General features: G+C 41.5%; 2 protein-coding genes across 8 annotated transcripts in view; both read right to left on the bottom strand.

Moving 5' to 3' along the window:
• The window catches only part of MYO5C (myosin VC), a 94,743-nt gene extending 91,751 nt beyond the window's left edge, over nt 1–2,992 (bottom strand). Inside the window, exon 1 of the mRNA XM_038580442.1 lies at nt 2,925–2,992. Coding sequence (XP_038436370.1) covers nt 2,925–2,951 — 27 coding nt within the window. The 5' untranslated portion in view covers nt 2,952–2,992. The remainder of the gene's footprint in view (nt 1–2,924) is intronic.
• Nucleotides 2,993–7,848: 4,856 nt separating this feature from the next.
• MYO5A (myosin VA) overlaps nt 7,849–24,378 on the bottom strand; it is a 189,822-nt gene continuing 173,292 nt past the window's right edge. For 4 of the 7 annotated variants that reach the window (XM_038580447.1, XM_038580449.1, XM_038580446.1 and 1 more), the window contains 7 exons: nt 24,096–24,250; nt 21,844–21,933; nt 20,117–20,267; nt 17,490–17,772; nt 15,803–15,977; nt 14,521–14,601; nt 13,884–14,036 (listed from right to left, as the gene is read on the bottom strand). In XM_038580447.1, the coding sequence (XP_038436375.1) occupies nt 13,884–14,036; nt 14,521–14,601; nt 15,803–15,977; nt 17,490–17,772; nt 20,117–20,267; nt 21,844–21,933; nt 24,096–24,250 (1,088 nt within the window). Of the gene's footprint in view, nt 14,037–14,520; nt 14,602–15,802; nt 15,978–17,489; nt 17,773–20,116; nt 20,268–21,843; nt 21,934–24,095; nt 24,251–24,378 lie in introns of all 7 variants that reach the window. The other 3 variants (XM_038580448.1, XM_038580444.1, XM_038580443.1) reach the window with 1 other exon arrangement.

A 24,378-nucleotide genomic window follows, 5' to 3' on the forward strand; every position in this document is an offset into this window, starting at 1 on the left:
AAATGCTCTCGATATTTCTAAGGCATGTTGCCAAATAGCTTGTGAAAGAGAAGGGTCATTTTACACTTCCTCAGGTAGCAGCTGCTACTCTCACCACACTTCCTCCCAGGAGTCTCCTCTTTCTCAGAACCTCTCTTCCTGTGGCTCCCATGGCAGCTCTCCCGCCACCTCCTCCTTGTGATAGCTCCATCTCGGGGCTCCTCTGAAGAGTTTTATTCCCCAGTGAACTGTCTTGGCTCTCTTCTCTCCTTTGTGGAGGCTCTCACTGCCTGGGCTTCAACCCTTGGGGCAGAAGACTCTGGCCCGACCCCTGCAAAAACTCTCTCACCACCCAGGGCACCTGCTCCTGGAAACCCCTTTACCACCTCAACCCCACAGGGACAGACTTTGCCTCCTGATTTCCCAAGATCTCCTTCTGGTATGCCTAAGTGTGTCAACGGCACCCCCTGCTCTCAATCATCCAGACCCTGAAATCCATGACATCCTTGGCTCCTCCCTCCTCCCAGTCCAGTCCTACTGTCACCTACCTCCACAGCCTCTCTGGATTTGGCCTCCATTCACCCTGTCCAATACTGCAGCCCTAACACTTTCTCAGACACTTAGGATGATCTGAGAATTCACCTGAGTCCCATGGGCACAGCTGGCATACTCAACTTCCTAAGACACAGCCCCTGATCCTGTCTCCCCACATTCAAAATCTTCACCAGGGTATAAAGCCCTGAACTGACTCTTCAGCTGCCATGACCCTCCCTTCTTAGCTCTATCACCCAGCAGCCTCCTCCATCACTTCAGGGCTTCCGTAGACTGAATTATTTGACATTTCTCACTAATCAGAAAACTCCCCGAGAAGCAAGACCATCACTTAAAATCTTTCTAACCTCCCCTAAGCACATCGTTTTATATACAGAAAGTGCTAAATAAATGTTTTATGGGAGATAATATAGCTGTCTTCCAGGCATACACAGGAAGGATGATTAGACAGGGGGCAGACAGGGAACAGCCGTGTAAATTGAGTGAATGGGGGAGCCTGGAGAGCATGGGTAGGTATGGCTGTCACACGTGACCAGCCCACTCATCACCCTGCTACAGAGCCATTATTTGCCCGTTGGTGCAGAATTGGGTCTCAGACTGTTTTGAAATGTTGTCTGGCTAAGACTGTGCAGAGAAGTATCACTTTTCTTGGCATAAAGGTGGCCAAGTTTCCCTAGACATGAACTTTGAGTTAAGCCAATCCAATGTGCTGGCATTCTAGGCCAGATGGCTAGATTTGTGGACTTGGGAGTGTTGGGGGGAAGTGGTAGGGAAGCAAGGGAGAGGGCTTAGACTTGGTTTCAGTAAGAAGGCAAGCTCTCTAAAATTTACATAGGCAGCTCTTACAAACTGGGGAGCTTCCCCCTCTGGAACTGACAACGTGGGGGCTGACTGACCACCTGGAAGGGAAGAGGCAGCCTTGGGACAAAGGGGCCTACATGGACACAAAGTGGGTAGGCTCTGGGAGCCTACAACAACACTCCTTCTGGCTCTGGGATTCTCAGATTCTCTGTCCATCCAAGCTCTTCTCTAGAAAACTCCTCCATATTGGTTTTCCTACATTATGCCTGCTATCTAGTTGATATTTAAAAATATCTGTAGTGTAAGGCACTTGATATATAGATGCTTACACCTGTGTATTTTTGCGTCTGGAAAAAAATGTTACCTAAAAAATATGTTAATCATAAACAAATTTCTGTTCTCCAAAGTATCTTCCAAGAATTTCTTTCTGTCAAAATTTTCTTTTACCTCCAGTAAGCTGAAGACCTCAGAAGACTTGCTGGATATCTGATGGCTTGCATTCTCATCGGTAAACTATTCTAGAATAGTTTAGTTCAAACAGTGCCCATTTAGAAGCCTAGTTAATGGAGATGTGTTAGAGGGCACAGTAATGTTTGGATGATTTGTATTTGTATTACTAATTTAGCAAAGTAGAAGGAAAAAGCTTGCTTAAACCACCGAAACGCTTATTTACAACTATCGTTTATACTGACGTTTATAGCAAAGTGTCCTTTTAAATATAAAGTAAGAAAAAAAATAAAATAAAGTGAGGACATGTGTCAGAAGAAATTGGATAGATTCTAGCCTCATCCATCTGAATATTAGCAACCATAGATTTTTACTCCACTGAGGTGTGAGAGGATCTATCGACTTTGTGGCTATTCAAATGGATTTTTTTTTTTCCAAAAGGGCCAGACCAGCACTTTCAAATTATTGTTTATCCAAATAATTAGCCAAGTTCATCTCTAAAGGTCCTGGGCTCCAGAATGCTGTCTTTCTGTACAAGGGGTGGAGCCCTCGGGCCTGGGGAAGAGATGGTTTCCAAGGAATGCTCTAGAGTGACTCCCCGAATCAGGATGTAAGTGAAAGGTGCTTTATAAATTGTAAAGTAGCGCTTAAGTGTGCGGTCAAGAGCCTGTGACCCCCGGACTCACAGAAGCCCTAACTTCTACGGGCGAAGCAGGCCTCACACGCCCAGGCAGCTGCAGCTTCGGGTGTCAGGTGGACTTCAGTGCACCTGCGGGCGGTTCTGGAGACCCAGGAACTCCAGGAAGCATCTTGAATCCTTAAGCTGCTGGTTCAAGGGGACTCCGAGGAGGCTCAGGAAGATTACGGGCGCTATACCTGGCCGGTATCTGAGATTTCTATGTCTCCGTGGGCAGCTCTGATTGCACCTGTTGGCTGGGGAGCCGGACGCGCGATCCCTGGGCACCGGGAAGCTCGGGTCCGGGACGGTGGCCCTCGCCCTGGGCCTTCCCATCCCGAGGGGCGCCCGGGCCCTCGGCGGCCCCTCCTGCGGCGAGCGCGCCAGGTGCGCCCGCGGCCCGGCGCCAGGTAGGTCAGCACCGCCCCCCCCGCCCCCCGCCCCCCGCCGCGCGCCCGCCCGTAGGTACCTGCGTGTACAGCGCGGCCCCCGCCATGGGCGGCGCAGGCCGGGCCGCTCGGGGCTCCGCGGGGGGCGTGCGGCCGGGGTCAGCGGGGTCAGCGCCGGGCCATCCCGCCGGGAGCGCTCCAGCCGCGGACTCCCCGCCCGCCCGGGCGAGCGGCCTCGGCGGAGGGACGTCGCGGACTGGCCCCTCCCGGCCTGGCCGCGGGTCCGCGCCGCGATTGGCTGGGGCGGGAGCCTCCCCGCGGCGGGGGCTGGGCGGCCCAGTGGGTCCACCTGGCGGGGCTGCTGAGCGCTCAGCCGCGCGGGGGGCCCAGGTGCGTTGCGAGCCGCCCCCGTCCCGGTTGCAGCTTCCTTGGTTCGCGCGTGCTCCCTGGAGAGCGCCGAGGCTGTGACCACTGCCGCAGAGACGTCCACGAGAATCGACAGACTGCTGGAACGTGCAAGAGAGCACATCCAGGGGACCGTGTCCAAAATCAAACACAAAGCCGAGTGATTTCCCTTTATGTGAGCAATAATCATTTAGAAAATGCGATCGAGAGATGGAAAATAAGACATTTACAACATCAACGAACATACAGTGTCTAGAGATTCCACTCCCTCTTGGAATGCGCTTGGTCTTTGCGAAGAAAGCGTTTACATTTCTCTGCAAGGACATAAAAGAAGGCCTGAGTAAATTGGGGTCGGGGGAATGCCATTTTCATGGATGGGAATATTTTATATTGTACAGGTATCAGTTCTACCCTGGTTAGTAAGATAATGTATAAACTTAATATAATTGGGATAAAAATCCTAGAGGGACTTTTGGAAAATTATACAATGATTCTATATTTTATATGGAATAAAATTTATGTACAACCAAGACAATATTCAAAACAAAGACCAAAGAGGTGAGATTTGCTCTACCATGTATTAAGAGATATCACAAAGCTATCAATCATCATTAAAATAGTGTGATACTGGTATGGGAATGAATAAATGAATAATGGGACAGAAGGGAGTCCAACAGCAGGGTCCCATATTATATGGTGGCCTTAAGGATCAAAGTGGGAAGAAAAAAGATTATTTAATAGATGGGTCCATCGTGTGTGTGTTGGGGGGGTGGTGCAAGCAAATCCATGGAAAATACTGTATCCAAAAATAAATTCCAGTTAGACTCATGATCAAAACTTAAAGGTAAAACCATAATATTTTTTAAAAAATGATTTTATTTATTTATTTGACAGAGAGTCCATGAGCTGGGGGAGGAGTGAAGGCAGAGGGAGAGACAGAAACAGACTCCTCGCTGAGCAGGGAGCGAGGAGCCCAATGCAGGACTTGATCCCAGGGCCAAGGCAGACATTTACCCGAGTGAGCCACCCAAGCATCCCTAAAAGTGTACTGTTCTTAACAAAAAAAAAAAAAAAAAAAAAAAAAGAAGGGTAACAGCTTTTAAATGTTAGGTTAGGAAAGAATATCTTTTTAAAAAAGATTTTATTTATTCATGAGAGACACACAGAGACAGAGAGAGAGAGAGAGAGAGAGGCAGAGACACAGGCAGAGGGAGAAGCAGGCTCCATGCAGGGAGCCCAACGTGGGACTTGATCCCCGGGTCTCCATGATCATGCCCTGGGCTGAAGGTGGTGCTAAACCACTAAGCCACCAGGGCTGCCCAGGAAAGAATATCTTAAGATACAGGGTAACACAATCATAGGAAGATATAAATAATGAATTTGAGGTTATCAAAAGGAAAGATTTTGGCTCAGTGAAAGACACCATTCATAAAAAAAAAGGCAGTGGCCTGGGAAATACAACTTAATAACCAACAAATGATTAACATCCCACCATCTATAATATTAATCTAAGATACATATGAAACTACTGTAAACTGGTTAAAAAGAGACAGTAAGTCCATTTTTTTTAATTGACCAAGGAAATTAATAGGCAATTTGCATATGGGAACACTCTTTATGTTAGCACATAAAGAGATGTCACCCTTATTAGTAACCAGAGAAATACAAATGAAAACAAAGAGATATCACTTTATACTCATCAGTTTGGCAAAAATATTTGGGTGGAACAACATCAAATGCTTACTAGAATTTTTTGCTCACACAACTTGGTGGAAACTATACTGATGCCATTCTAGAGAGCAATTTGAGAATATTTATTGAAAATAAGTTTAGGCAGATAAATTATCACAGTCATGAACAAGACAGTTAAATAGATCTTCATCATAACACATAACTTCATCAACACAGTTCTATATATCAAAGGAGATATTCATCAATATCCATTAATGGGAGATGAATAAATAGTATATGCATATGGTATAATACTCTACAGCTGCCAGCAGGAATGGATGTTATCTACTTCTATTGACTCAGAGACATATAAAAAGCAATATTGAATAGATGTATAGCAAAAGCCTTTATATATATTTTAAAACTAGCAAAAACTGCAATATTATATATTGTTCATGGACAAAAGTGTACATAGAAAAAGAATGGATGATAAAATACAAAATCATCATGAAGTATGCAAGGGTGAATATCTGTGAGGTTGAGAGAAATTAGACTGACAGTAAAGAAAGTGAAGGAACCAAAAAAATTTTAAAGGGCCTTGCACAGACTAACAGTGATAGGTGCCACAAAAAGAGGATTATGGTAAATTCAATGTTATGTACCTCTTGTCCAAAATAATAACATAAAAAAAAGACAAGACGTAGAGTAGGAAAGGGGCACCTGGGTGGCTCATTTGGTTAAGTGACTGTCTTTGGCTCCGGTCATGATTCCAGGGTCCTGGGATGGAGCCCCTGCACCAGCCAGGTGCCCCTAGATATAGCTAATTTAAAAAAAAAATTGCCTTGGCTGGCTCAGTCGGTAGAGCATGTGACTCTTGATCTTGGAGTTGTAAATTTAAGCCCCACGTTGGGGCTTTTTAAAAAATATTAAAATTGCCTCAATTTACTTCTACAGTGTATAAGTTTCAGTTGCTTAATATCCTCATCAATACTTGATAATGCCAGTTTTTAAAATTTTAGTCCTTCTCTTTGTGGTAATATACCTCACAATCTCTGCCTTGTGACAGAAGTGTATAATCCATTCACATTTAATGTAATTGTTGGTATGGTTGGAGTTATGATTGTCTTTATTTTCTATATGGCTATCTTTTGTTCCTGTTTCAGGATAGTGGGATTTTTATTGTTTGTGTGTGTGTGTGTGTGTGTGCACGCGCGCACCGTTTTAATCCCTACCTTTTAAAAGAACTCTATTTTTTTTAAGATTTTATTTATTTATTCATGAGAGACATGGAGAGAGAGGCAGAGACATAGGCAGAGCGAGAAGCAGGCTCTCCGCTGAGCCGGAGTCTGATGTGGGATTCAATCTCAGGACCCCGGGAACAAGACCGAAGCCAAAGGCAGACACTCAACTACTGAGCCACCCAGGCACCCCAAGAACTCTATTTCTTGAGTTAATTTCCTAGTGGTTCCTCTAGGGCTGAAAATATGCATCTTAATTCATCACAGATACTTGAGATTAATACTGTGTTACTTTCCTACAACCACAGACTGGGTGGCTTAAAACAATAGAAAGGTATTCTCTCACAGTTCTGAGATTACTAGCATCACTGCTGGGTAAGGGGTTTTACTGCACTCCACTCCAACTGAAGTGAGCCCCTTCAAAGGCAAAGCCACTGGTTTTCCTAGCCTGCAGGACTCTGGTAGAACTACCAGACTATCTGAGCTGGGTGAGGTGAGGATGATGGCAGCAGCCCTGAGCAAGGTTGTCAGACAAATGCTGTTCTTATTTAGAGGTTAGTGGCTTTTCATGAATAGACACTACTAGTTTGTTGTATGATGTTCATCAATTTCTAGAGCCCTAGAATTGTTTTTCACACTTTTGTCCAGCGTTGTCCTTCCTTTATTGAGAGAATTTGCTGAGCTTCTCAGTCTGTCATACCAGAAGTCAAAAATCTACTTAAAAAATTTATTGAGATATAATTATTATAGCATATGCTTCACCCATTTTAAGTGTACCAGTGGTTTTCAGTAGATTCACAGATTAAACTATTACCACAGTTAATTTTAAGTTTCATCATCTCAAAAAGAAATTTCATGTCTCTTGGTTATGGCTCCATCCTCTCAATTCCCAAAACCCAACTCCTCCCAGCCCTACACAACCACTAATCTACTGTAGGTCATTTCTCTTTTTCCATTAAACTGGCTGGAGGCTTATTGATTTTTTAAAGAACCACCTTTTGGTTTCATCTATTTTCTCTTGATTTTCTATCCTCGGTGTCTTTGATTTCTGTTGATTTTTATTTCTTCTGCTTACTTTGCATTTAATATTCCCTTCCTAAGTTTCCTCAGAAGCTTAAACGATTGATTATAGGCCTTTCTTCTTTTCTATTGCAAGCATTCAATGCTATAAATTTCCCTCTAAACACAGCTTTCACTGCACCTGACAAATTTTGGTAACTTATAATTTCAATTTCATGTAGTTTAAGATTTCTTTTTAAATCCCTGTTAGAAGTGTGTTAAGGGGTGCCTAGGTGGCCCAGTTGGTTGTGTCTGTCTTCGGCTCCGGTCATGGTCTTGGGGTCCTGGGATCCAGCCCAGTGTCCAGCTCCTTGCTCAGCAAGTAGTCTGCTTTTCCCCTCTCCCAGTCCCTACCCCTCCCTCATGCCAGTCCACATGCATGCTCTCCGTCTCAGAAAATTTTTTAAAAAATCTTTTTAAAAAAACTGTTGTTTAAGCTCCAAATTTGGGGATTTTCCAGCTGTTTTTCTAACATTAATACCTAGTTTAATTCTATTGTCATCTGAAAGCAGACACTGTATGTCTCTTAAATATTAAAAGTGTGCTTTTACAGCCCAGAATGTGTTCTACGTTGGTGTGTGTCCTGTGTTCTTTGTGCTGTGAGTTTATTTATAAGACACTAACAAAAATCCTTTATTTCCATATCTTTATTTGAACAATTTTCTATAATAGCTAGGAGAATACAGCATTAATGACACACATTTACTAAGGACAACATTAGACAGCTACAAATTTAGAGCGTAAATGTCGATCTGATATTGTTTTGGTTTTCATCCTAGCACTAGATAACAACTAGTGAAAATGCATGTTTCAAAGGCTCTTGTTGACAGGAGCTGAATTATTAACTTATTTTTTAAAATTCCATGTGAGATATGCTGGGATGGTTTCAGTTTAAAACCAGAGTTGACTGATAATATCTTTCACTTCTCAGTATTTCTGCTTCTTTTCTAATGGATGAATATGTTACCTAAGAACTTTTCAAAGATTAACTGTATCATGTTTTTCTGTGTAGAACAAAATAGAATTCCTTTTCCAGATCCAACAAGGAAAAATATTTGAAAACCTGCAATTTTCAGTTTCACTGTAGTTAAATGGCATATCTGTTTCACAGTAACTTAATAATTAAAGTTAACAATTAAAATACAGTATGTTAAATGTCATGAGCTCATTTCTGTGTAACATTGTTAGAGCAATTTAAATTTTCCAAGGACACAAAAAAGTGAACATTACTCCAGGAGTCCACAAAAATACATAACTAGGAATCATAAATTACAACACACATATCCCACATTTAAGAGAAAAATTCACCATTTGTTGGAAAATATTAAATGACTCAAGTGATTTAGAGAGCCTGAAATGTAGGCTAAACTTTTCTAACATATGGTAACAATAAGATATTTGAAACTGTTAGCTGAAAAATGCATGAAAATGTACTGACCTACCAAGCATTTAATTATACATACCAGTTTCCACTTGAAAAACATTTTTCTTTCAAATATTTCAAGCTGTATCACAATACTAAGGAAACATTAGTCATTTTCAGTCATTTTAGGAAGCTAAAGACATTCATTCAGTTAAGCTAACGAACATTTTCGCTAGACCAAATTATAAAATTAAAAAACATATAAAATGCATTTGACAGCTATTTTACAGAGTACCTTTCAGTTCCTGATCTATTGAGAAATCTGCTGAATATAACTCCAGGTTGATTTAATTTAGGGTAATACAATGGATTAGAACTTACAGAACTCTTCCCAGTTTTCATTCAAACTTTTATATATAGTACAGTACAGGGTTCCTAAAAAACATTCTAAAGCATGTCTATGGAAGGTTTTACAGTTGTACCCTTTACCTGTATTAAGAAAAAGATCAGAGAAAACAAGCCATTTAAGCATTACTAAGAAGCTAACTTATCTCTTTCTTCTATATGTTCATTTGCTTACTTGTGACACAAAGCCCCCCAAATTCAGGAACAGTCTCTCAGCGCGCATTCACTGGCTCTGAGACTGGTGCTGCCTGAGTTCTATTACCTGTTTGGAAATAACAGAAAAGAAAGGAAGGCAAAGTCACAGAAGGAGAGAGTCATGCAGGAAGGGAAGAAGGGAATAGTGGTTGGAGGCCACACCCAACCAAAACCCTCACAAAACCTTGAGAAACACAGCAAGATTATCCTCTCCAGGTAAGTCAGTCCCTTACAGAGGAAAAGTTCCAGAGAACTTAAGGCAGCTCTCAGAGGGAAGGGAGCAGGGGTTAAGGCGGTCCTCACAGCACAGCCTGAGAAGGAATCACAATGCACTTATCCATGAACAGAGGCCACAGCAATACACAGAGCCTCTCTAACATGCATGCACATAGCACACCTCCTAGCTCCGAAGTAAACACTGGCAGCATGCACACACTGTAATGTTCAAACACACTGACTTGTATATGGCTTGCCCAGGGACAGGCCTCAGAAGGTACCCGGGGGTGGGGGTGGGGGGAGGGGGCTTGGCTGCAGGATGCACAGCTCACCTGGTGGCTCTAGTGGTGGCTCTGGGTGTGTGTTGAGAGTGACCTACCTCTTAACTTGTGGGAGGCTTTCACTGCTTCCAGTCAGGTTGAGACAGCCTGCTACTAATTAAAGACCTAAGCACAGAGCACTGTACCCTCCGAGGGAGCTCTGACTCATTATAAAAATCAAACCAGTTATAGCAGGTAACTGACAAGAAGAGAGCCACCAGGCTCTGGGCACTTCATCTCGTTAGCACAAAGAACCTGGAACTTGGCACTTGCTCGGTTCCCATATGCCAGTTGCCAGTTCCGATAAGAAAAAGAAGAAGGAAAAAAACACCTCTTGCTGACCCAGGGCACCCCACAGGTACCAGGAGAAACAGAATGTCACCTGGAGACTTCAGTCTCCTGCCCCCACCTGCCACATTGCCACTGCTGCATGCAGGGAAGTGGCATCGCGGAAGGTTGCGTGACCTCAGCAAGTCGCAGACCTCTTAAGTTATCATCAGCAAGTGACTGTAGTAGCTACCCTTCCTACCTTCCAGTGCTGTTGTGAGGATACAATGAGGTAACAGAGGAAGTGAGCCTAAGAAAAGCATCGCCAGGTGCAAGGTCCTGTTCTGTACTACTTTCAGCAGGAGAATTGAAAGGTCACACACTAATTTTTGCTTTCTGTTTTGTCCTCAACAATTGAAGTTACCCAGAGGATCCTTGTTTATGCCTCCTGGGGAACTCTACATTCTGGTGACTCTGTGTGTATGTGTGACAGAGACAGAGAGGGAGGGAGGAAGGGAGGGAGGGGGAGAGAGAAGGAAAAAGAGAAAAATAAAGAAGGCAGGCAGGCAGGCAGGCATATGAATATCGTGTGAGGATTTCTCAGGATAGGACTGGTGCCCCTTTACCTAGGATTACCAGAGGAGTAATTTCTTAAATCACTACATTGAAATTCCAATATTTTCATAGCCTCCCACACGTTAAAAGATCTGATCTATATAACCCATAATGACTCACTCAGAAAGAGCCAATTCTCAATAATCCACTGAAACAAAGGAAATAAAGCAAACCATACAAACTGACCAGAATCCCCAAATTTCCTTTGGTAGGCTTTGGAATATATCTTTTTGTACTTTTGCACTTGACAAAAGAAGTCTCGGTACGTGGAGATTTTCCAAAACTTCCAAAGGAATCTCTTTGTGGATCTTACCTTCCGCTTTATAGTTACTCTCAGGTCAGGGAGACCAAAGCCTTAACCTAAGAAAAGCTACAAGGAAAATTGCTCCTAGTTTTTCAGCCTTGCGTTCCAAGACATGAGCTAAGTACATATGTAAGGTGTGTGGGGAGACTGTTGAGAAGGAGCTATTAAGACAGAACCAGGTTCTTTCAAGATCTTTCTTTGAAATGCTACTATGTGTCCCAGGGGAATTATGAAAAAACAAATTAGTGACAATGTTAAAGAATGTACTGCTGAGTGAGAACAACAAACATTGGCCTGAAGGTAGGCCAGGGTGGCAACCGAGGACTGACTCCATCCACTGCCTTCCACAGCCAGAGTGGGTGAGTAGGCGGCTGGGGAAGGTAGGTTTGAAGCTGGGTGAGAAAGTGTAGTTGGGAGAGAGGGTGAGCTGTCCTCAGAGGGGCTAAAAGAAACCCTAATCTGCAGATTACTGTTGTATCCTCAAGAAAGTAGCAGAGAGTCTTTTACCAGGACTTGGGTTTCCCTGGTTGTAAGGTATTCTTGTTAGGACTAAAGATCTTTAGGCTGCTAGGAGAAATTAGTTCAGATACCCATCTGGGGTCCTGGCTAGCCCTCAGAGGAAACTGGAGCCTGGAATAGTAGAATCTTTGTGTGACCATCACTGACCAGGAGAGATTCTGGCCCAGGTGTGGAAAGGAGGAGGCCCCAGCACTTTCCAGCAGAAAGACAGGAGACAAGAAAGAGACATTTCAGGATACAAGCTGTCAGGGGTAATATAAAGGGCTGCAATGGCAGTAAGAGCTACAGTGTGCTCTTGAAGACATGGCAGGATTGTGTGCACAGGACATGTTGCACAGGGACTAAACTATGGGAGGGCCTGGGGGGAGGATTTCCAGGTCTGAGGTGGAAAGTCTACAGCAGGGTGGCATCTTTTTAGCATCTCCCTTATGCAACAAGTCAGTACTCTGGCACATTCAGTACTAACCAAATGGTTTTAAGAGTTCATTGCTCATTGAAAACCACATTGACAACTGGGGAAAACTAAGAGAGCCTGATTGAATCTCTAGTATTTTTGGTGGATTTTGCAAATAAATAAATGTATCCAAACTGAATACGGTAGTACATGACGCAATAAAAATTACTCAAATGAATTTACTGTCTAAAAGGATGTATGTAAATCATGTACATTTAAGAAAGGTTATGGTTACATCAACTTGTGATTTTACATTTTATTAATCTCCCAGAATTAAGAGGCAGCAAACACTGCTCTTTCCATTCGAGGGTGAACTCACTGAGTAACTGCATCTAGTTTCTCTATGGTTCAAGTGGCAAGAGGAGAGAATTTTAGATGTGTAAGGGTCCAACCCTCTTATTGTATAAGTGCGGAATGTGAGGTCCAAATAAGTTAACAGACAGTGTTTGTCCTTTAAAAACAATCTTTATCATGATTTGAAACTGTTTGACTTCCATTAATATTGCACGTTTTAATAAGATGTCATTTTTCATAGACGATCTAGCAGTTAAGTTTACATAAATCTATGAGTGTAATTCAGAACCAGAGTTTCTAATGAAAGCTAAGATTTTGCTCTCGTACAACTTGCAAGACTTACTGTCTTTCTAGGAATTCCAGGAAAAATTGAGAATATGTTTAATTAGGATTTCAGAATGAAACTTATAGGATCTGGGTCTTAATGAAACAAGTCCTCTGCAAAATTTAGCAATCTTCTTATATTTCTTATATAAGTCTTAAAGTATTCGTAATATGATGCTCCTTAAAGTATCTAGTGGTACCGAGAACATTTATAGAAGTTGCAAAGCCTAAAAAAAAAAAAAAAATGGAACCATAGTATTTGTTATATACCTTCTTTTGCATAATTTATAGGATAATCAAGGTTTTAAGACCTGAATCATGACTATGCTGACAATCTTCTCTAGATAGTAACTGAGATTAATTCTTAATAAATTAAGAAGAAAGAAAACCTGTCAGGGCTGAGAATATGCAGTGCAGGAATCCAATCCGGGAACTAAAAATAAGTCAATTTACAGAACACTGTACCCTGATGTGATATCCACCCAGGGAAAATTAATGAGCACATCAATGTAATACATTCTGAATAAATAATGACATCAACAATAGCCACTTTGTCTAATCCTATCCCTAAATGTCAAACATTTTGTCATATTACTACATGACTTCCCAGTGTCTGCTACTTATGCAGGTGAATCTGTATATATTTGCACATAATCCAGTTAAAACTGATCTGATTGAATTGTAAACAGAGTTGATAAAAGAGAAGCTTATTGTTGTAGTGCCTAATAAGAGTATCGCTTATATATTAAAGAACACAGTATGTAGCAGCAATTTAAAATGCTCAGTAAACTACAGTACAAATGGACTTCTATGCTATATGGCAAACCAACATTCTCTTAATATCTCTATATCATAGTGACACATATAAGAAGTTACTTGACCAATTACTTTATATATTGCCAGTTTATTTCTTTGATCCAGTTTGACAGTATCAACATAATTTATTCCTGAACTGATATGATATGTACTCAATGGCAATTTTTCTTTCAATTCTTCTGGTCCGCGCAGAGAAGGCTCTTTGTTGGTGCCTTCCTAACAACAGCTCATAGCTGGCATTTACATTCTTACCATACCAGTTAGATGCAGTGCTAAGGATTTATAGTAAATGCCGGCAGCTGGTGACATTTTTCCCCCTTCCTTCCATCATTTACCTGCATGTACATACCTTGGGAAACCTAACTGACCCAGGGTGAGTGTTGCTATTAAGGTAACACAGCACAAAGAAGCCTATTGTTCTTTCCATGGTGATGAAAGTACTTAGGGAAATTTCCAGTTAATAAACTCTTGTTTGAAAGATAATCAGTACTTTTTCTTTAAAAATGTCTCTTCAGTAGCTCACTGGAAATAATGGGTTCTTATTGTCAGTGTTTGCCTTGATATCACATCACTTTCAGACCCGTGATATGAATCCCAGGCCCAGGCTGGCTGGGATCTGGATGGTTTCTAGTGCAAGGGAGGATGGGTTAAAAGGAAAGGTGACAGGAAAGATGTGTTTAGCATCCATGAGCAGTTGAGGAGAGTCTTTCCTGTCTCGTAAACGCATCTGAGATAAAAAAAAAAAATAAAAACAGAGCATCAGTTCTTTGAATCTATAAAGATTATTTCCCCGCACCAAAAATCTACCAAGTCCTCAACTAATAATGTTTTCATTTGTTTTAAAATCACTTCATTTTTCTAATAAGCTGTTATCAAAAAATTAATGCATTGTTAAAATTAGAGATAATACAATTTAAAAACACATTTTCTTTCAAACACTATAAAATTTTCATTCAAAAAACCGTGTTTGTGAATCAAAGAAAAAGAAAGCCGGGACACCTGGGTGGCTCAGTGGTTGAGCGTCTGCCTTAGGCAAAGGGAGTGATCCTGGAATTCCCGGATCGAGTCCCACATTGGGCTCCCTGCGGGGTTTCTGCTTCTCCCTCTGCCTATGTCTCTGCCTCTTTCTCTGTGTCTCTCGTGAATAAATAAATAAAATCTTAAAAAAAAAAAAAAAAAAAAACAAAAAAAGAAAGCCTAGGAGATCTTACCTGTATAGTACGAATAAATGATACAGAGACTCTTTCTTCAAACTCATTAACTGGAGTATACAAATTCAACACTTTGACAATCTGTGAGAAATGAAATGATTAAAGTCTTCAGCATACTATCAAACACACACACTAGGTGCTTACAGTCTGGAAAACTAAAAGGATCTGTGCATACAGTTTATAATTCTACTCAGGGCTGGCTGGGATAAGGAGAGAGAGAGCTGGTCTAAAAAGGCATATTTACCTTTATCATGTGAATTTTTAAAATAGGAATGTATTAATGGAATATTTGAACATTTTAAGAAGCAATATAAATTTGGAAAAATAACCAAACCATACAAAAGAACACAACATGAAGAGTGTCCCCACTCAATCCTCTCAGTCTACCCAAGCAGCAACTGTTTGTTAATAGTGTCCCTCGTTTCCATCTTGCTGCTTTCTATGCATATTTTATGTGTAATCTTTATAAGCTGTTTATAGTATGAGACATGTAAAGACCATTAAGAAAGCCCAGGAGTCGGCAAAGAAATAACTGGTAAAAGAAAAACGGGCATGGTTTATACCAATGCCTTGCCTCATGCTGTTGCCAGCATCCTCAAATTGCCCTTCCCCTCTTTTCACTTCCTTAAATGCAGTGCCCAGCTAATAGGACCTTCCTTGAACAGAGTAATATCTTCTCAGCATTTCCTTTAGACATCTTACTATAGAATGCTGGAACCTCTTATAGTAGAATCAGTTGGGTACACCTCTCTTGCCTACTACACTGGAAAATTCCTTTTAGGCAAGGGCTGTTTCTTATTGTTTGACGTATTTCCCCCAGTAATAGGTATGGTGCCTTGAGATAGGCACTCAATCAGTCATTTATTGAAATGAAGGAACAAGAATCATCTGTCTTAGAACTAGAGAAGTCTAATATCATTCAATTATCAAATAGTATGGAAAATTATTTTTTGGAATACAGGCTCCATAGAACGCAGAGAATGTACACCCCCTGGAAGCAGGGACGTTGTTTTGTTCTTGGTTGCACCTCAGTGCTTGGGAGTGTTATGCAGAACACTGTACACAGTAAGTATTTGCTGAATGTGGACTGTGGATGATTGTGACTCTCACCCAAATTTTTACTTTCTGGTAAAATCTCCTTTAAGATTTGTATAGATATAGGTCTTCTCCAATCACATGAAGTCAGTTCAGAGACAAGAGTCATGACTGAGGGACCTCACTTCCCTAAGTGTCACCCCTTGACAAATACTACACTAACTCTCAGCAGGGAGAGGTGCTTCACCTGGGCAGTGGTTAGAGCACTGCACATGGAACAAATGGCTTCTGCATCATCATCTGTCTTCTTTTTCACTTGCAAAAGCTGAGCAGCCTGAATGAGAGGTTCCAGGGTTTCTTTAGCCCCGCTATTCATCAGATTCTTGTCACGGAGCCATTCTTCCAGTTGACTGACATTGTACCTATGCCAAAAAGAGAAAGAGGGAGAGAATGCAAATTTACTGAATGTTGTCATAAATGTCTTAATTTTTTATGTATGGCTTTGTCAGGAATTTCAGTTAAAATGACAGGCAGTATTTTTGTTCAATTTTCTTAAATCTTACCAGCTGTGCTTAAGGTTTTATTATAGCCATGAGGTTTATAATCATAATTATATAAGAGTAAATGACTAGAGGATATAATTAACTTCAATGGAAAGCAGAAATACAGCCATTACAGCAAAAATTACAAAATAAAACTTGCTGAAAGACAAAATAGAACATAACACGGCCGTGTTATTATGCAGCTGACCAGAAAATGCTTTCTAGCTTGTCTTACAACATCAGAGGAGAGAATCAGTAACCTTTGAGTACTTTTTCCTTCTTATGTCAAAATCCAAGGTAGTCATGAGAAACAAGATCCCCCCACATAGGCCTTGCACTCCAGCCCTCTTTAGGGAAGAGCGTGGGTGATGGAGCTGTGGCCTAAGGAAGCTCAGGGATGGAAGGAGACAAGGTAAGTGGGGGGTGGGGAGCGCTGGGAGAGAAAAGGCCCCAAATATGGAGAGAGATGTGGAGACTACACAGATGCTGAGGTTGTAAGAGGCAGTCAAACAAGTGACAGTGGTTCTCATGCTAACGCACTAAATGGATACACGATCAGAACTTCGCAGTCAGGCAGATAGGAGGCAAGATGATATTACAGTAGGGCTTCACAGGTGTAAACAAACCTTAGAGAAATAAATTCTACTACCAGAGAGGGAAGTATTATCTTTTTAACGTTAACTGTAATGGCTGTGTATCAGAATGAAAAATTTGAAAAGAATGCCAAGGTTTCCTGAGATTTAACTAAAGACTTATGTAGGAGAGATCCTTTTTCCCTCTCTTGGTGAGTATTCTGTTTTAAAACAAATGATTTGCAAAAAAAAAAAAAAAAAAATCAATTTTATTATGATAATGGGTTATGCCAAGGAGCAGCTGGGCAGACCATTGAGTGCACATTTTCTTAAATGTCAGAGGGGCATGTTTTAAGTTAATAAAGATTCTATTAGACATGCTCTTGTAGCCATGGTACAAAAGGTGTCTTGTCAAAATAAATTTCTAAAAGAAATCAAACATTAGGAGTCTTCATCATAAAGATATCTTGTCAGGTATAATTAAAACACATGCAAGAGGTGAGAAAGCAGCTATCTCAACTCGAAGTACTTTTCATCTGCTCTGTGTCCCCTCAAACAAGCTAGTGTCATGGGGGAGCAGAGTTCCCAAACAGTGGTGGGTAGAATGTGTTGAAAGGCAGTCAGGAGCAATACCGAATGAGAGGGGAGAAGTCCAGCCAGGCAAGAGGAAGCAGCTCCAAGTGTGGGCAGCCCTGGCTGCTTGGCTGCTTGGCAGCAGACCTCAGGTGCGTTGCCCTCAAACAAGCCAGAAGGCCCCTGAAGCCCGGTCAGCGTTTGGGCAGTGAGTGGATGGTGTTGGGAGCTGTGGGCGGCCGCTCACCTGATCTGCATGCCTTTACTCCAGGAGCACATGTCCTTCCGCAGGAGGAGGTTGTTCAGGGTGATGGCCCCGACGATGTAGAACATCTGCTTGACCACCTGCTTGATCAGTTCAGGGTCCATGCCATGCTGACACATGACCGAGTGGAACGAGTTGAGCTGCCGAAGGATAGAGTCCAGTGTGTAGGTGCCCTCATCTGCAATGCTGGAGGTTCGCTTTCTCAGCCCTGTGGGCTTCACCCCAGACACACCCTGGATGGTTTCGTGCTCCAGCATGCCAGACACTGCAGGGGGAGTTCACGTGTTAGAAGATGCCTGTTTCATGCGTACACATGCCTGCTCACACAATGCATGCATGTACTCTCAGACATTCAATTTAGGAAAATAATCTGAGTCTCAAGAGAGGGGAAAACAACTTTCCAAAAAAGGGCTTCCAGATTTTGAATTTTAACGAAGGAATAATTCTTAAATGAAAATATTTATGAAATTAAGAAATCTTAATGGTGCATTTGATAAAATATGAAGCAGCAGCCTTATAATAGCACAAGCCTGGGATATCTTGGGAGGGTTTTTGAGCAAATGCAGCAGTTAGGGAGAGGATAAGTTATTTTCCAGGGATATCTGAGCCCCACAGGCAAACCAAGTAGCAAGACCGGCAGGAGACTGGGCAGTGGTCATGGAGAAGCCTTGGGAGGGGATGGTTGTGTGGGGCTGGAAAATTGGGCCCTTCCTTGCCCTGAGCTTTCCTTGGTAGCAGGGAAGCTTTGGGTTAGCCTTAGCATCCCAGAACTCAGTCTTTTCAAATCTGGGGCACTGCTCCCTCTATTGTGTCCTCACAGTGTTTGACTTTGGCTTATGCCTCCTCCTCCAGGATGGTTATGGGATGATTACTCCCTGGATTGGCAGCCCCTTGAGACCAGGGGCCAGTTCTGATTCGGTTTATATCTCTTATTCATTTTATTTCTCACAGTGCTAACTGCAGCTTCCACAGAACCTCAGGCTGACACAAAACATTGGCAGTTGTTATCAAATGACTGGGAGGTGGGGGTAGTAGTTTACAGTGGGACATCTCAGAGCTAAGCTTACTGTTTAGTCAATAAAAATAGGCAGAAATAAAAGAAATATTAGCTGAAGTTGACCTTCTTTGCATCTGTGTTGCTTCTTACATTTTAGCTGACCTACGTTGCTTTGAATACACAACCATTAGGGGACAACTGAAAAATTGACCACTGAGGTGGTACCCTGAAGAAATCACTGCCAAGAATCTCCCATGGCTTCCTCAGCCTTTTGTGACTATGGTTGGTTTATTGTGGGCCTGCAATGGAAGATGGGAGTACTAAGGGCAACGAAGAAGTTGTAGAAATGTGGAAGACACACACGTGGAAAAAGAAAGGGTAGCTTGGGAGAAGCCTTAAGTAGCTGCTGATCATTTGCTTGAAGATAACAGAGTTTGGTAACTTAAAGCAAATTTAATTCAATTCATTCAAAATTAGCAACCTGCAATTTATATATGCCTCCTAATTCCTACTTTATACATGCTACACATTCCCAAGGAATATAGGCAGTACAGTACAAAAATACACACCCAGGGTGAGTAGACACATTTAAAGAGAGGTATGTGGACTCACACACCTAGCTGAATACACATATATAGAAATATACATACACGTGCACACCCCAGTCACTTATATCCAATGAGAAACCACTACTTTAAAACCAAATTACCTTTAACAATTCCATAGGGGCCTTGAGATGTAGAACTCATCATGGAGTGTCTGAGACCTATTCTTGTTGCCATGGTACCCCCAACCCTTTTATTGTAGCCTAGCAGGAGAAATGTAAACTCTCCCCAACTTCCTTAGTTTTAGATGGATCCCCCCCAGGAAGCCCTGTGTTAAGAGTTTTCTAGACCAAAGTTTGTTTGTTTATTTATTAAAGATTTTATTTATTTATTCATAAGAGACAGAGAGAGGCAGAGACATAGGCAGAGGGAGAGACAGGCTCCTTGCAGGGAGCCCAATGTGGGACTGGAGCCCAATGTGGGACTCGATCCCAGGACTCTAGGATCACGCTCTGAGCCAAAGGCAGATGCTCAACCCCTGAGCCACCCAGGCGTCCTTAGACCAAAGTTTAAAGTGTTTTTGAGGGGTGCCTGGGTGGCTCAGTCAGTTAAGCATCTGCTTTCGGTTCAGGTCATGATCCCAGAGTCCTGGGATGGAGCCTGCCTCAGGCTCCCTCTACCTGCTGCTCCCCCTGCTTGTGCACGTGAGTGGGCTCTCTCTCTCTCTCTCTCGACAAATAAATAAGTAAAATCTTTTTAAAAAATAAAGTGTTTTTGAAAATTGGACAAAGAATGAGGTATATTGCTGGGTATAAAGCATAACCCAATCTCAAGGGAAAGGCATCACACTGGGGAGAGTCACTAGAAACTGCCCTTTCAATCATGTGGAAGCAGTGATTTTGATGTATCCCAATTAGTCATGGCTGGGGTCCTGGGATTCCTCAGCTAATTTCAGGACTGAGTCTTACAACTTTATGTTCTTCATATGAAGATATGCCTCAAAACAAGTGCTGCTGGTGGGCACATGAGGCAGGCAGACCTTGATGTCGGCCAAGCCCTCGCCTTACCGATCATTGGCTGAAGGATGTTCTCTAACACCCGCACAAGCTGCTGGTAGATCTGAATAGCCAAGTCACTTAGCACCTGCCGGTACTCAGCCAGGTCAAAATTGGTGAGACAGTGTTCATTCTGGCGAGATGTGTTGTGTTTCATGAAGCCCTGGTAGAACCAGAAAGCAAAGTTAATGAGACCCATGTGAAATAAAATGTCTCTTCTAACTCCTTTGTTTATTAGATTCCTTTGCTGTCTTTCCTCTGAAGAGTTTCCATCTGTTCCACGCTTGAATGCCAGATAGTCATTCTCAAATGCTCTGTGTGTTTGTTTCCTTCGTATCCCCCTTCCACTCTTTATTAGTTTTTGAATAACATCTAAACTTGGCAAGCTAGCATTTAAGCCTTTCCAATAGCCATGTCAGTGAAACAATTCGGGGGAACATAATTTGAAAAAAAATTAATGAGTGTTTTCATTCATGATGCAGCAGGTTTACTGCCAAACATCAAGTTATCTAAAGTATTAATCTCTTAACTTCAATTCCATTAAATACAGTCCTATTTATAAATACTGCCTCTGGAGGGCACACATAATCTGAAAATAGACCAAGAGGTTGATCAAAAAATTAAAAAATGCCCTTTATTACATTTCATGGTAATGATACATGATACATGATTTTCCATCCAGGATTAGAATGGAATTTTTTGGTGGTATTAGTTAAAATGGAAAAGCAACTGTACAGGCAGGTACTTTTGTCAGACATTGCCTGCTTGATGGATTCTACCCACAGTCAAGCATCTGCCTCCCTACAAACGACCTAACATGGTCTAGAAGTGGAGACTGACAGGATAACTAATGGCCCCTTACAGCAATTCTAGTCTGTCTGTCCCATGTTCTCACGGGCTGTATCTTACTCATATTTATATTTTCCATCATTTGCCTCTAGCCTCTGGGTGCCTAGAAAATGCTGCTGGTCAGCTTCTCTGCCTGCCTTCCAGGCAAAAAATGGAAGGCATGGGCAGCAGTGGGTAGGGGCACAGGCTGTCAGAGGCAGGCAGGCAGCCCCAGATCCCAGCTCTGCTCCTTCTGACTAAGAGGACCCAGGCAAATTGATGAACTTCACCGAACTTCAGTTTCTTCATCTGTAAAACTGGGTTATAATTTCTATCACAGAGATGTTGTAAGAATTAAAAATCATAGTGTACAGTTAAGTGCTGTCTGATATTCACTGAGTAGGCCTTAATAAAGAATATTAATATATTACATAGTTTTGAAATAACAGTTTTGAAGTCTATCAAGTACCTGATGAATCTATCACTGCAAATAAAAGCAAAACGGGTTTTTGGACCAATCTAAAGAGATATGCCTCAGCTTAATCACCTTTTATGTATTATCAAAAGCCAAAATTCTTTAAATAGTTCAATATTTTTCATATCAGTCCCCAAAAAGCCCATTTCCACATACTGACGAGGTTTCATTGCTCATTATAATTCATTAACCAATGCTCATTGTATTTCTGCTATGCTTTCTCATAATACAAACTCTCAGAGGGAAGAAACTATGTTGCTCTCTAGTTCACTGTTTCATAAACAATGGACATCAAACAAAACTATGAGCTTCCAAGCCACTTCTGAATTCAGGTTTCTAAATTAACAAATGGTTAAATGTTTTGTGCTTTAAAATTTTTCCTTAAAGGGGTCAGAGAAAATATATCATGCTGGTTTTGTAATCAAGGTTTTCTCACCTCTTCTCCACTGTACTGCTTCAAACAGTGCAAAAACCGGCATGTGTTAGAGAGCCAGAAGGAGACCGTTTCGAAATCATCACCTCTTTTCTGAAGGAGAGAAAAAGGCTACATTCACTTTCCTTAGGGAGATAACAACCTGAAAGGAACTGAACAGTTACCAGAAGGCCCACTTCTCTCAGTTACATTATAATTACAAAAATAAATCAGACTGCAACTGTAGTCTTACATCATTGCTAGAAAATTTCAACCCCATATTTGTTGGTTGGTTGTTACTTTGCTTGGTATCTATTTTCTTGCCATTAGAAAAAGATGCCCAATCATTCTGCTGGTATTAGCTTAGCCTAAGTCCCTTTCGGCAGAAAACAATTCATTCAACCACAGCTTACCCCACCTCACTTCCCTCAGGGTTACTGAGAGGGTCAGAGGGGACTAAAGCACAAGAGGGAACCATATACCAGGAAGTGCTGAATCCCAGATTAGGTTAGTTGTATCAGTGATACAACTCCTGAACAGAGAATCCGAGGTGGGGTGGAGGAAATCCTGGGCAGAAGAGGAGAGGGGGGAGCTGAATGGCTCTTCGTCAGGACTAGGGTACATGCCAAACAACTGGCTGCTAAATCAAAGGCAAATATACTTCAATTCAGAACTGGGATGAGAGGCAAATTCACATCAATTTTGAAGGGCATCAAGAATGCGTTGTATGCTAGTACCCACTCCTTTTTAATTTTTTACCAAGAATACATGGTATGTCATGAGTATACTATATAATGATCAGTTAAATTAGAGGAATGTCTTCCTGCAATTAGGATGAGAGGGAGAAAACATGATTTGATTTTGCTATCTTCGTAGGAATTGACTTACAAATTAGTAACACTTGCAGGCTAAATGCAATACAGCATCAATATACCAAAAATGAAATGGGTTACATCAGAAGACCTCCAACAATTTTTTAAAAGATTTTATTTATTCATGAGAGACGGGTGAGGGTGCAGAGACACAGGCAGAGGGAGAGGCAGGCTTCATTCAGGGAGCCTGACGCAGGACTCGATCCTGGGTCTCCAGGATCACACCCTGGGCTGAAGGTGGCGCTAAACCACTGAGCCACCCGGGTGCCCCCTCCAACAATTTTTAAGTGTGAAATCTTCAAAAACTCCATGCTTTGGTAACTATCGGGAAACTAACTACATAGAATATCTGCATAGCAGGGACGGAGAACCAGCATTTGTCAAAGGTTCACCACCAGGGGCTGCACAGAGGGTGTGTTTAATGAGAAGAGAACTTCAGGTGGAGAACATGAAAAAGTTCTGGGGGTGGGCAATGATAATGGTTGTACAACAATGAGAATGTACTTAATGTCACAGAAACATGCACTGAAAAAGTGGCGAGGTGGTAAATTTTATGTTTTGTGTATTTTACCACAGTTTTTTAAAAAATAGTTAATGAAAGACATACTAGATTTGAGAACGTCCACTGGGCATGTTAACTATCCACTTATCTCCATCCAAAAAGTTTTCATCCAACTTCAGTTAGATAATCAGAAAGCAAAGTACTCGGAACACATTCTCTTAGCTCCTCACAGAAACGTGTGAGTTAAAGTTAAGTATAATGTTCATTGTTTTTCTAGAGAGGCAAGAGGAGGAGGTGACACAGTGATTACTGAGTTATGCAGGTCTTTCAATTCTATTACATAATTCTGCTGCCTTTTCCAAGCCTTTCCTCTCTGCTTAGTATCTGTTGCTTCTCACATGGAACCAGGCATTTCAGGTAACAAGGAAAATTATGGGGTGAGTTGGAGAATAACAGGAAGAAAAGTTGGAAGAAAAAATTTAATGTTTTATCAGCCATCTCGTTTATGAACAAGCCATGTCATGTTGAACTTACTTAATACCTTTTTAACTTTTTAACTAGAGCATCATATTCCCTATATATATGGACCACACTAAATATTTTTAATTTATTTGTAAGATCTCAAAACAGACTATTTCTATTTTGTTTATGAAGAAATTTACTCTGCAGTTTAATGCAATTATATCAAATTAATTTTAATTACTGTTAAACCTGAGCCCCACTGTACAAGAAGGCATATAGACATGTTGCAAGGAATGTTGTCGACAGTGTAAGTTATCAGTTAAGACTGGAAAGTGTTCACATCTGGCAATTTAGCTCCAATCTAAGAAAGGAAAATACCTTGGTGCAGATTCTGTCATCATTAAGGTTCACTATGAGAATTTTGTGGAACATGAACTGACCTTTAATACTTTTTTGATGCTGTTAATTGTTGATGTTAGCAACGACCTTACTTTCTGATCATCATTCAGGTAGTCAGCATGTCGAACACACATAAATAGGATATACGCTGGTAACCCTGGAATCAAATTGACTGCCACACCACGTGGCTTCAGTTCTGAAAGGGAATGGAGAAAAATAAGCTTATGTAGCATTGAAAATATTCATGAGGAATGCTTTTATGAGATATAAAAGCACAGTTCTCATGAAAGAATTCAATCATTCAGGGTTAATAGGTCATATTAA

The sequence above is a fragment of the Canis lupus genome, chromosome 30, assembly GCF_011100685.1.
Source record: "Canis lupus familiaris isolate Mischka breed German Shepherd chromosome 30, alternate assembly UU_Cfam_GSD_1.0, whole genome shotgun sequence".
In the NCBI taxonomy this organism is placed as follows: Eukaryota; Metazoa; Chordata; class Mammalia; order Carnivora; family Canidae; genus Canis; species Canis lupus.